Source organism: Bolinopsis microptera, chromosome 7, assembly GCF_026151205.1.
Source record: "Bolinopsis microptera isolate Bmic1 chromosome 7, MBARI_Bmic_1.0, whole genome shotgun sequence".
Taxonomy (NCBI): Eukaryota; Metazoa; Ctenophora; class Tentaculata; order Lobata; family Bolinopsidae; genus Bolinopsis; species Bolinopsis microptera.
This window is the reverse complement of record NC_087078.1, coordinates 4,142,056-4,155,813: the sequence shown is the minus strand read 5'-3', so window position 1 is coordinate 4,155,813 and position 13,758 is coordinate 4,142,056. Positions and strand designations below refer to the sequence as shown.

General features: G+C 37.0%; 2 protein-coding genes across 2 annotated transcripts in view; both read left to right on the top strand.

Annotated features, from left to right (window-relative positions):
- Window positions 1-13,758, top strand: part of LOC134818978 (alpha-actinin, sarcomeric-like) — a 136,659-nt gene that overhangs the window by 12,806 nt on the left and 110,095 nt on the right. The window lies entirely within an intron of this gene.
- On the top strand, window positions 11,021-13,333 carry LOC134818980 (uncharacterized). Its single transcript, XM_063828721.1, has 2 exons — window positions 11,021-11,204; window positions 11,571-13,333. Exons 1-2 carry the CDS (start codon window positions 11,124-11,126, stop codon window positions 12,534-12,536), a joined length of 1,047 nt encoding a protein of 348 aa, XP_063684791.1. The 5' UTR covers window positions 11,021-11,123; the 3' UTR covers window positions 12,537-13,333.

Genomic DNA, 13,758 nt, shown 5'->3' with positions numbered 1-13,758 from the left:
GCGTGTTGAAAGGGCAAATGTTAACATGAAACAATTCAAAAAATAAAATGTTATCAAAATTTAATTTTCTGTAAAATATGCTTGACCTGGGCTGCGTATTTTACTTTATATTAAAACGCTGATAACTCTTTATTTTACATTGATTGAATTTCAAATATTTGCTTCGTGTGCATAGAACAATCAAAAATACATTTCGCGAAATTTAGTAATACAAGTCTTAAGTTTGAAGTTTCATGTATAGTAGTTATTACGGAGTACTATCATCCATGCAGAGAATACAAACTGTTAGTTGCTCTATCCAGAGCCCTTGCGCTTGCAGTAGCGCGCGCCCGCCTCACGGCGGTAAAAAGACTTGTGAAACAAGCAGGAAAACAACAATTTCAGGAAAACAACAATTTTATTTAGTATCAGTTACAGCAAACAAAAAATATATTTTATATAATATAATATAACTAGGACGAACTTTAGTTTAGAAATCTTGGGGGACTTGGAGTAGCAAGAGATTGACTAGAAGGTATATACCTTTTACCAAAAACGTCGAAAAGAATCCTGGGTGATACAGGATCGGAGAGTACAGACCATAAAGTTTACGCACCCACCTTTGCCTCCAGAATTCTTGGTTGGTTGAAAATGTATGCTAACTTGGTCGTTTATACTCCAAGTCCCTTTGTTAAAAGAAGTAACATTATGTACGTCTGGAGTTAACTTCATTCAATAATAACAATATCAATATAGTCAATATCAATATCAGACTAAACTATCAAATAAATTATCAAATATTATTTGTTAATTCGATCTGAATAAAAATTTAGTTAAGTTAAGATATTAAATAATTAAAAACATTACAACAAGCGGTTAAAAATGCCCAAAATTGATCTGAGAGCTTTTCAGTCTATAATACAATCATGATAGTAATATTAAGTGTGTTAAGTGTGTGCTGCTGCGATAAGAATAGATTACTGCAATTTAAAATTGTTTGGATTCCAAGTATCTTTTAAATCAGCAGCCTGTACTTGTAATAATAGTGCCTTGGTTCTCAATTTTATCAAGTTAATGGAAGTTTCTAGGCAATTGCTTGAGGTTAGAATTTTTTTATGAACAGTGTTCCAAAGCTTGGCTGCAGTGAACAAAAAAGTATTTGATTTATTAAGAAGAATAACCGTTAAACTCGTTGTACGGTTTGAAATGTTGATGGCCTCATAAAGGGAGTATGGGCAGTGGTACTTGGTAATCTTAGAGAATTCTGAAATGCAATGGTACTTGAACAAGTTTTGAACTGTAAGAATTTTTAGTCTATTAAAAATGGGTTTTGTATGCTCCTTTTCAAAATGTTTATGGCCTAATCTTTGCATACAATATGGTCTAGTTCTTGCACATGTTGATTGTTTATCTAGATATGAGTCGAGATCACCAAAAAGGATCCTTATACAGTGCTTCTGAGTGATAAAAAGACTGTCATTGGACCGTTCCTTGATGACAACACCCCAAACACTTATACCATAACTGAGATGTGATTCAAAAAGAGCATTATATATTTTCAAGTATAGTTCAGCAGGTATAGAGTGCCGGATTCTACAGATTGCACCAGTCATGGTCCGCAGCTTTTTACGGATGTAGTGCATGTGGGCAGTCCAGTTTAGCTTACTATCTATAACAACACCTAAGAATTTGGTATCCTTGACTTTAGTGATAACCTTACCATCGATGAATATTGATCTAGATTCATCTAGCAGGTTAGCAAATGGTCTAGTCCGCGCACAGGTGTCATCATATTCAGAGGCAGGTTTAAAATGTATGTAGCAGCATTTGGACATGTTGATATGAAGTAGATTACATTTCATGTAGATCGAGACATGTTTAAGTACTAAGTTGGCTTTTTTATATGTTGCTTCTCTAGATGGTCCTGATATGAAGATATTAGTGTCATCAGCATAAAGTACAAATTTCACCTCACTGTCTGAAAAACAGTTTACTATATCGTTCATATACAGTAGGAAGAGTAGTGGCCCAAGAATTGACCCTTGTGGTACTCCAAATTTCACGTCCATTGTTACTGATGGTACATCGTTATACATAACATACTGCTTTCTGTTAGTCAAATAGCTTTTAAGTAAGGTAAGTGCTGAACCCCTAATACCGTAGGAATTTAACTTGCTTAGAAGAATATTGTGATCAAGGGTGTCAAAGGCTTTGCTCAAGTCAATGAATATGCCCAAGACATGTTTATTGCTAGCCAGAGACTTTGTAACGGAGTCTATAGATTTGTGTAGAGCATGAGTGGTAGAATGGCCTTTTCTAAATCCAAACTGTGAGTCTGTTAGTACACCTTTAGATGTGAAGAAATTATAAAGGCGTTTGTAAATGATCTTCTCAAAGATTTTTCCAAATAAAGGTAATATTGATACAGGCCGATAATTTTCAATGCATTCCTTATTGTCTTTCTTGTAAATAGGAATAACTTTACCAGTTTTAAATATACTTGGGAATGTACCACTTTGTATACATGTGTTGTAAAGCCTGGCCAAGGTACCAGCAATGAGCTTTGCCGATTTTTTTACAACGATTATAGGTATGTCACTCGCCTTGCCATTTTGAAAATCTCTGATGACCTCGACAATCTCGTCTTCATTAGTTTCTTCTAGGTATATGGAGTCAGATACTGAATTAGACATGAACTGAGCAAATGATTCTACTGGTTCCAGAGAAATACTATTGTTTGACAATACATTTTTATTGAGATTACTTGCAAGAGATGTAAAATATTCACAAAATTTGTTAGCAATTATTCGTCTGCAAGTAACTCTCTGGCCATCTATGACAAAATCGTCCTTACATCTAGACAAATTTTTACCACGGAGTTCATTTATAACTTCCCAAGTCTTTTTCGAATTCATGCTGTACTTCTCGAATTTTTGAGTATAGCACATAGCCTTTGCCATATTTATTGACCTTTGTCGAATTCCTTGTAGTAGATGTGCTTGTTTGGGTCCCCGTCAGGTAGTTTTAATGTACAAGTCTTCTTCCATTCGAAATACAACCTAGCTTTCTTATCGATGGAATTAATTAGGCCCTGGGTAATCCAAGGGTTGGTTATGCTGTTACGTTTAGTGGTTCTAGGAGTTAGAAGTTTGCAAGACAAATCTATCTTTTCTTGAAATAACTGCATGAAAGAATCAAATGTGTTACAGCTGTGGTGGAACCTATCTACATCGTTTTCTATTTCAAGACAGAGCTTTTCTAAGTTAGCATTACTATAGTCGTAGTGTATAGTAATTTTGTCTGATGAATCAGGTGTTGGCACAGAGTCAGGGGAAAGTTCAATAAGAGTGAATATAGGGTGATGGTGGGAGATCTTGTCAGATATCACACCAGAAATAAGGGTTTGATCTACTACATTGGTATGGATATTGTCAATACAGGTCCTGGAACAGCCAGGCATTTGGTGAGTTGGTACTGATATGGTTGGTATGAAGCCGTTGTTGAATATTATTTCTTGGAATTTGTCCTCTGATGGAGATGGGTCCTTCAACATGTTTATATTGAAATCACCAAGAATATATACTTTTTTGCCATTCAGTTTTGAGAGAATACATTCATATGCTTCGTTGAACAGTTCAAGTGATGCGTTTGGGGGACGGTATATAACCCCTACAACAGTTGGGTCTTGCAAGCTAGTGATGGATACGAACAGTGATTCTATGTGTTCATTACAGAGAGATAAGCCAGGGATTTTGTTAAAGTTAAAGGAGTTGTGCAGGTAAAGACACACTCCTGATCCTTTACCCTTGAACTGGTTTTTCTTTTGACAAAAATAACGTGATTGGTAACAGGAGGAGTATCCGTTAAGCTGATACAGAGTTCCATTTTCGGGATTAGTATTTGTTTCTGCAAGACCGATAACAGAGAATTTGTGGTCGATACAAGACAGCTCAACTGCAATGTTGTCCAAGTTTGATGCATTTCCATCAATATTTAGGAATAATTTGGACAAATATTTAGCTGAATTTTTAGGTAGGACGGTAGCATTCAACTCAGTTATGGAGAATGTTTTGCAATTTTCAAGAATCTTTGAGCTATTGTAGATAGATTCAATATAATTAACTGGCTCATCATCAATGAGGCCATTGTTTGCAAAGTGTGGAGCTTGGTAGAAAGGGTTGTACCGTACAATATCATTGGCATCAGTGCATATTTTGCAGTATGTTGCATCTCGAAATTTGGTTATGTTATCATCAGTTTTACATTTTTTGTGCATTATTTTGTCACACATCTGACAAATCAAAAATGGATGTCCAGCACGCACAGGTCTATCGCAACAGCAGCAGATTTCGCATATCAGTTTGACTACCATGACTGGATTACAGATCTACGAGAACGTGGGGAAAATCTATTTTGGGCCTTGGTAACATCACTGAACAACCTCCCATCAACGGGGCTACCTAGAATCTTATGGGCAATTGCCCGGGAGAGTTTGAAGATACCGCTTGACCCCAGGTGGATTGGGTCATCCGGCTTCTTGTACCTACAAAACTGTTTGTTCAGTAGACCCTCCTCATCGACAAAACTATCAAAATCTAAATTTCCTATTCTAGCGTTGGTATTACAGTACCCAAACAATATACTATTAAACTCCATGGCTCTCTCATTTAGCCAGGAGGACCTAGTTGGTAGGATTGGTGAAACTATAACTTTAGAGTAAGGACAAATTTCACAAATATTCGTGAGCTTCTTCGTCAGCTCATTAGCCCAGTGTTTAACATCACCCCCTCCCCTCTTAATATTATTTACACCACAGTGTACTACAACATTCTTATATCCTACACAAAGGGCAGGGTCTAACTGATCTATTGTGAAGCATTCAAGTCTTTTTCCAGGCAGTTTGTGACCGAATGTCCCTTTTCCAGCACCAAATCGGAGGAACCGGGTATTTGAGTCACCAATAATCAATGTTGCATTGCTACTGCTGCTCACGTAGCGGAACGTTATACTGAATCTCACGTCCCTCCTTTCACTGCTCTTATCTATTCTGTGGTCCCAGAGGAACTGAGACTGCTTGCTCATGATATATAGACTGCGTCCCTCTATTGTCTCAATGACTTCCCCACTTTCTGATCCTTTCATTGAGAACTTAACTGAACACTGGCTTCCTAGTTACGATACAGTGAAAATCGAACTATCATGCACAAGCGAGTTCTCGTTATCCGAGTGTTTAGGGAGAAAACTGCTCTCATCATTGTACCGGTTGATCAGGCATTGATTAATAACTGTTTCAGGGCAAAGCTTCTTTATCCTTGAGGCAAGTTCAGCAAGAACTTCAGGCAGGTCTTCTGATATGGGCTTAGCAGCTTTTGCCCCGGGGTAATCATATCGTTCACCAAAGCTTATAACTCCATGCCCGTTTTCTGTGTTCTTGACAAAATCATCGTTCTGTTGAGCAAGGAAATCTAATAGCTGAGAGTTCAAGGTTGTATCAATGAATTCTGGTAAATAAGACATGATGTGCTTAGACTTAGGGTCGTCTGCACTTGAAGGCTTCTGTGCATCTAGCAGGAGCTGTTCATGGTCTGTTTCACAGGCTGCTGGTGGCCCTATGATAAAAGGAGGCATGGGCAGGTCAGGAGTGGATACGTTTGAGGATCTGCTGTTTTTGAAACAGTTAATATCAACTTTGAGCTCAGCAAGCTTGGTGTTTATGGAGTCAAGAGTCCTAAGGTGGCTATCATTGTCTTTCAAGTTTTTAATGGATGTTTGAATATCTTCTAAGGACTTGTGTATAGAGCTTTCGTTAGAAGTAGTATGACCCATTGGAATGCTGGAGGGGGCTGACAAATAAGAAGGGGACTTAACCTCTTGGTCACATCTCTTGCCACTTATTACAGCACAGACATTTTCTGCAAGGCCAAGCAGGGATAGTAGACCCTCTGCTAAGGTGAGTTTTTTAAGAGATGGGCAGCTCTTAACCATAGATGGCGTTATGATTGCAAATTTGTTCACATCAAGTTTTAGAATGTTACAGATGTTGAGCTTAATGATATCTACCTCTGAGCGCAGGCTCTGCGAGTGAGTCAACAGGAAGTTGTCAAGGGGGGTAGACCCTGAGAAGAAACTAAGGAGGCTGCTACAATCTTTATTTTCCTCTGATTCGTGGTATTCTGAAAGAATTATATTTTCAACATCCTTCAGTACTTCGTCAATTTCCACCATAATGGTAGGAGTCGTGGGTGCAGGTGTAGTCTGATCCGGAACCGTAGTAGTTGAAGTCTGGTCCGGAACAGATTGAGAAGAGTCAGTGGGTGTATCGTTCATGGCGTAGAAGCAATTGGGGGTACCAGGCAATCCAGGGGGCACCTTCACGTCCAACCAGCACACTCCCTGGAAAGAAAGAAAAGCAGATAGCAATTTCAAATGTTCCGTTGTGGAAAACAATGAAAGTGTATTTAAACTGGATTAGTCAAAATGATTCAAAAGATTGAAAAATTGAACAGACTGACGGACTACGACACATGGGACAAGAGAGTGAGTGAGTATGAAAAATATGAGGTGGTTGGACTGGCAAGCCCTATCATTTAATCAGAATACATTAAATATAATCCATAAGCCATATATATGTCAGCCTGTTCTTGGAGCACAGCCCCAAAAGTTATCAGAAGTATTGGTTCAAGATTTAAGCTCAAAATTCTTTCAACACTATCTATACATTAATCAGGGTTGTCCAATTGTCCAATTGTGGATTGTGGTGTGAATGGAGTTATACATTTCCAAACAGAAACATTATTCACTACAACTACTTAACTTCTTAACAGGTTAGCGTGCCAGTCTTCTGATTCAGCACCCCCTGGACCATCATAGTACCCCCGATGCAGTTGACTTTAGCAAGCCATGGACATATTGGACATCCTCAAATTATTTGTTATATAGTAGTGTTGAAAGTATTAACACTACAGTGGCGCGAAAGCACATGGTTAGGTGAAACTGTTAGCGTGAAATTATACAGTTTTTGGGCTTTTACTGAATTCGCTCGCCGAAAAAATTATCACGTGATTTTGGTTTTTAAGGTTTTACTAGCTTGTCACGTGACCAAAACAAATTTTTTGCCATAGCTATAACTCCCAAAAAAGAATTTCTCAACAATTTGTGGCTGTGTGCGCGGCGGGATGATGATTAATCACTCTACACTCGACTGTCACGTGACTTTTTCAACCCGTTCTCTAGCTGGTCCTGAACGACTATTCGAAACCATAACCCTTTAATCTGATCCCAACCCTAACCTTGATTCACGATGTCAATCCTTCGCAGCTCGGTGAGGCACAGTGGTGCATCTCGCCGATCTACCGAAGCATTGGTTGCGAGAAGCATTATTTGATGCGCGCGCGACCCAGTAGTGCATCGCGCTACAACCCTAACCCTAACCCAATCCTTAACAAAAGCATATGCTGAAACCCTAACCCTAACGAGAAATTAGACTAACTTCCTTATACGGTCATATCACGTGATCGAGACAGTTTTTCGCCAATATCTCGTCAGGGGAGCATTTTAACCCTATGTCATGGGGGGTGATTCGGAATCAGCGTTCGAAAATACATCGATTGAATTAGGTTTGAACTGTCGGGGGCTCTTTTAGAACAGTCTCGAAGATCGACTGTAGAGTGATTTAGAACGCTCGTGCGCGGCGTGCTGTACTTATGGTTGAAATTGAAATTGAAACTTGAATTTGTTTATGAATATAACATTATGTATTTGGTATTGATTGTTTTGTGGTAAATACAAATTTTGTCTTTCTTTAATTTTGTCTCTTTTTCTTATGCACTTAACAGTTAACAGTAGAAACATCGAAAAAGAGTCCAGTGACATGCAACGTATGTAATTAATTTTGAAGTGTGAGACCAGTGGTTTTAAAGTTTTACTAGGGAGGCTTATATATTTATCTATTTACTTTCATGAGTCTATTTAGGAAAAAACAGCAATATTCTTGAGAGAACTTCTATTCCATGTTCCATTTACAACAGTCAAATCTAAAATAAAATTATCAGCTACAGTAAAGAAATTTAGATTGTATATTTAAAGGAAGCCTGATGCATTTTTGCACTTTCCAGAATTTGGATAACGACCCCGAAAATCAATAATTAACATCTTCCCCAATCAATCCAATCTACCCCTTCTCACAATTTTATAAATTTTAAAAATTTTAGGGTGCCTAATTATATAGTTAGGCAGTATAGTAGCTATTGCTATGTATAGTGTTTAAATTCTCTTCTTTACGATTTTTCAAACCAGTCACCCATCCCTACCAGTGGCATAACGTTACATTTACCTGGGGACCCCAGGCTTTAATGTTGTTAAACAAGGCGGAATGACAGGCTGAGCGCGGCCCAGTAACGTTACATGAATTGGTTCCCCCCACTCCAGGGCCTTTTTCATTAATCTTAATCTACTTAACAACTGAATAGTTCAAGTCACAATACCCGTTGTGATGGAGTATTTTTAAGTATCTAAAATTGTTGCTATAATTGATTTAAATAATAAGAAATGCGGCCGCTTTTATTTTGTGGATGGCTGCTCAAGTTCATGATTGGTGATGACTGATTTAAATACCTTAGCAGACATATTTAAATGGTACGAAAGTTGGTGGTTTTTCGAAAAAAACACCATATTTGCGGACTAAAATTTAGGTCACCGACATAATTTTCCCCAAATTATTTGTCACATATTTTCCTTAACTATGACTATCAATATACTATCAATATAGTAAGTTTCAATTATTATTCATCAAGCAAATGAACACTAGTATTGGATCATGAATTGATTTTAAAATGATTTTGGACACGTTCCATTAAAAGTAAGCAAGCTCTGTCACTACTATATTTTTTTAAAAGTATGCAAAGGTGATAATTACTTTATTGAGTACACAATAGTTGTAATTCAATTTCAGCAATGGCCAATTGGCTGACTATAAGGTCATGGCCTGAACAAACAATTAAAAAAAAATAGTCAAGTGATGCTAAAGCAGAGCACAAATGTCACTACTATATTGGCCACAGTGATCAAGTTTCTGGAGAAGTGGAAGATAACAGACACCGTCTGTCTCCAGAACCGTCTGGAGGATTAGAAGTTAAGTTTAGGCTAACTTTCAAAGGCTCCAGAGAAATTGATTGCAAGATGAAACAGCTGACCAGAGAAGATCTTTGTATTTAATTTTCTCAAATATTGGGTTTCATTTTTGTAAAATAATGAGATGATTTAATTTGGGGGTACGAAATGTGGCGGTTTTCGGGAAATAAAAGCCCATATTGTCGTTCCCAAATCATTTAGGTCTCCGGAATTATGTTGAACATAAATATGTCTTGTAAGGTAAACATTTGTTGTTTTCTTTTAAAAATTTGTTGTTTTCTTGATGGCAACCCCCCACCCCCCTCTTCCTTACACCACTGCATTTAACCCTTGGTGATTTTGAAATTACGATTTTTGAATCTTGTAATAGTGTTCCCTTTTTAGAATAACAGTCTTTATTAACAAGTGAAAGGCTTAACTGAGGTCCACAAACTTTAGATTGTGCATTGGCGACTTATACAAGTATTACTGGCCAAACTATCATCTTTCCCTCACTTTTCTCCTAAAATATATTAATAATTTAATTACCAAAAATCATACGTTCATAAAGTTTTACGTTCATAAAGCTACGATAAACAAAAATAATAATAGTTACAAAAGAACAACTTCAAACACGACAGCAGGGGATTCCAACAAAACACAGCACACAAAACTAGTGTAAACTAACAACCACAGTCACCTTCCCAGTTCCAGTACTACACCGCGCTACACGTCATGTTATGTCTAAATTATGTCTAAATTATCCTACTTTCATTGGCCAATCTTAGTGGTAGACTCCATCAAGACTTCGTCATGGACATTCAATAGGGTTCCTCTGGTTTAAGGCAAGTTGTAGATCCAAAATATCCTGGTGTAGTTGTTGTTATGGGTCTTTACCATGCAGTAGACAAGGTCTTGATGGCAATTGCAGCACCCCTCCGAGGAGAGACAACCACACATGACTCATGACTGGTTAGTGGTCATTGGTAGGTTGCAATAAACAGCAAGTTAAACTGTAAGTTACAACGGAGTGTACTGTTAACAATATACCTTAGGGCCAATAAATTTGGTTCACAACAAATTTGGTTACCATAATTTTGGTTACCATGTTTATTTCACTCTGTTTATTTCACCGTCTCTAGACTTGTATGTTGCCCAGATTATTTGACATGACTGTATTAGATTTTCTGTAACGTCAGTTACTCTTCTGCAGTAAGCTTTTTTAATAATTTTGTATTGTATATTGAAGTATTCAGATTGTTTGTATGTTTGGAGTTCTATATATTCTTAAAGAAATTTTAATATTTTATGATTTCATCTTTATTATCTTGCATATCATTTTGTTAGTCTGATGAGTCTCATACATAGATTTCTGGTGGTCATCATCTATGTTTTGTTAGAAAACCTGCTAACCTTTCTTGGATATCTTCTTGTTAGGTGTATCTGCCTTATTTAGTCAGGATTTTACTTGCAGCTATAAACTTCCGTTTTTACTCCTGTCCAAGGCGAGATGCATGATCTCTACTGTCATTTAGGTATCATTTACAGCTGAGCATAAGGGTTAAATTTAAATTATTTAACCTTTTGGTGCTGTATAAAAATAACATTAATTTATAATTATTATTATTATTACCATCATTTTTGTTACCATAATCTTTGTCGCAAATTTCGCAAATCTTTTTAGTCTACAACAATTTTAGTCACATTTTTCGACTTTTTGATACCATTTTCCATTCCATTTATTTGATTTTTCCATTATTTAGCTAGTTTTTTTTCCCACAACAGTCTTTCCTCCCAACAAAGTAGTTCAGCAGTAGGAACGGTGAAGTCATTATATTAATTATAAACAATGTAAGCTCAATAATATTCATGTCATATGCTGTACTGAAATTTTGGTCTCCTCTAAAATTTAGTCTCATGAAATTTGGTTTACAACAATTTTAGTCAAAAGTTTGACTAAATTTATGGTAGACTAAATTTGTCGTTCTTATGGTAATATGGATTGACAGCTTACAAAAAAGTTTAATTATTACTTCATGATTCTCCTTCAGAATGCCATGGCAGAGAGTGACGACAGTATAGATGATGGCCAACAAATTCTCTCATATGAACATCAGGTTTGATTTATAGACATTATAATATGTAGAATCTGCATTTCTCAAGAGGTCCCCATAGTGCTACATTTCTGTATCAACACTCATGCAATGGGGGGGATAATTTATTTTGCAGTAAAGATGAGATAATTATATTTTATGCAGCTTGAGCTTCTGCAGGGTCACTTTAAAGTGTACGAGCTTGTAAAAAGCAGAAAACTTGGGATGTGGATTAAACATAGTTTTAATCAATATTTTTAGTTGGAATGTATTCCGGATTACCCATCACAATTGCTAGAATTTGCAGCACTGTAACTGTCAATAGATTCAACATCATTTTTATTGTATCTATTACTTTTTACTCTGAGAAACTTACCAATTAATGTCTAGGTAACTAAGGTGAACAATCACTTGTCTAAAGACTGTGATGTTAAAGAGAATGAATCCTATTTGAAAATGCTTCCAGTTGCTCCTGCTCATGCCCTCTATCCCTACAACTCTTGCCACGTTTGTGTTGGCTGTGGGAGCTTGTTTCAAACACCAGATCACCTAATAGAACACTGGGAGCACACTCCAAAGTGCAATGCAAACTTAAACGAGAAACAAATCTGTGAATCCTGCAAATCAAATGGAGTTACAGATCCGAAGCATTGCAAGCATTTCACAGATCATGACATGCCTAGAGTTATGTTAGTAGATTCAGCACATGTTATGAACTATGACCAAGCTGTGCAAACTGAGTCAAACCAGAATGATTTCAATTGTATGAACACTGGGAACTATAACACCAGTTCCAGTTCAGGCAGTAAGCGATACTCAGAGAACCGATCAAAAGAAGAATCAGAAAAAGAAATTTGTCCCCTGCCACCACCCCCTCAGCACGACCCTCACAAACCTCTTCCCTACAGAATTGATTTTCTCCTCAACTCTGGTGTAATAAAACATGCCCGGATGAATATCAATGGAAAAACAAATAACTCCTTATTTTTCGAGAAAAAACGTCCAAGAAAACCAAGAACTCATTTCACAGACACACAAATAGAAGATCTTGAAAAAGTTTTTGACGACAAAAAATATCTATCAGCAAGTGAAAGACAGATAATCGCCACTGACTTGAGTCTGCACGAGGAGCAAGTCAAGAACTGGTTTCAGAACAGAAGGTCCCGGTGGAGAAAGGACTGCAGGGACGCCCCTGAAGAGTTAGCCCCTCAACAGCAGCTCGATCACATGATCAGACAGACTGAACACTCTGCCCCTCCTGATAATAGAGTGGAGGTGGCCAGGGTCAGTCAGTGTGGGGCCAAGCAAGAGATCCTTTACCAGGAGGACAAACACATCCTCCGACTTCAAACGTAGAGAATATTTAAACATTATTATTATGTTGATCTATCATTTTGTAGTTTGTATCTAGTTGAGTTTTGCTGTCAAATTCAGTATGTAGCCATGAGTGTGTGTTTGTCTAACTGAACGCTAAGTTATGATTTAATATTTCTATCAAGACGAACCTAAGAGCCTAAGTACAGTTTTATTTCCTGCTTGTTCTCAAGTTTGATATTTGAAACAGAAATATATATTTATCATAATAATAGTATCGATAATTGTTTGTTTTAAATGCTTTGATTGTTTGCCTGCCCCAGACTGGTCAGTAATTGAGAAGGTGACCCAGAATTTACTATTAAGATATTATGAGAGGTATACAATGAAAACAGCTACAATTGCCTTGACAGAGATTCAACAATGAACATAATCTACACATAGAATATTGTTGTAAATTCTGGTCCACCTTGCAATTTGCATGTATAAATACAGACTATATTATATAGTCAGTTGACAGTACTCCCTCGATCAGTTGCCATGGCTACACTGCACTAGTCAGTCCCCTAATATTCACACTAATCATTCCTTGAAATGATTGGGATGGGTAATCATTTTCTGTAAGGGAATTTGATAGCAGTAAATTATATAATAATCTCGAGTAATGATACATAGTATAATAGCGCTCACTCACACATGTGCATGAGTATTGTAATCACGAAATCCTTTATCATACGACTAAATTGTTTGAAGTGTAATATTGCTTTCTTCACTGATTAATAAAGTATGATATAACTTATTATTTAACTCTAATTGTTTTATCTTTTACTTTTAAGCTATCCTGCAGTTTTATTGTGATAAGTTTAATTCGAATTCTTATCTGGGATCGGTCTTGAAGTGCCATCGTTATACATAGATTCACTAAGCCCGATCTTTACCGTCAGTAATATTTTTGTCGTAACAAATACTACTCCACTTAGTCTAGGAAGTAGCTAAGGATCCATTGGATCTATGCGATCTCCTCGGTTGACTCAGCCGGATGTTAGGAAACTTGATTGAGGGTTAAATGAGGAGGCCAGGAGGGGTATCCGCTAAAAGATGGAGAATCTTACAAGGATACCCCTTCAGTAAATCTACATTGTATTGAACTGTAAACATAGTACTATTAACTATTACTATTAAAACTATTAACTACTTTCCTCCACTCAGCATGGCATCAGGAGGTACAGATGACCCCTACTTTGAATCTGAGGGTGCGGACGAC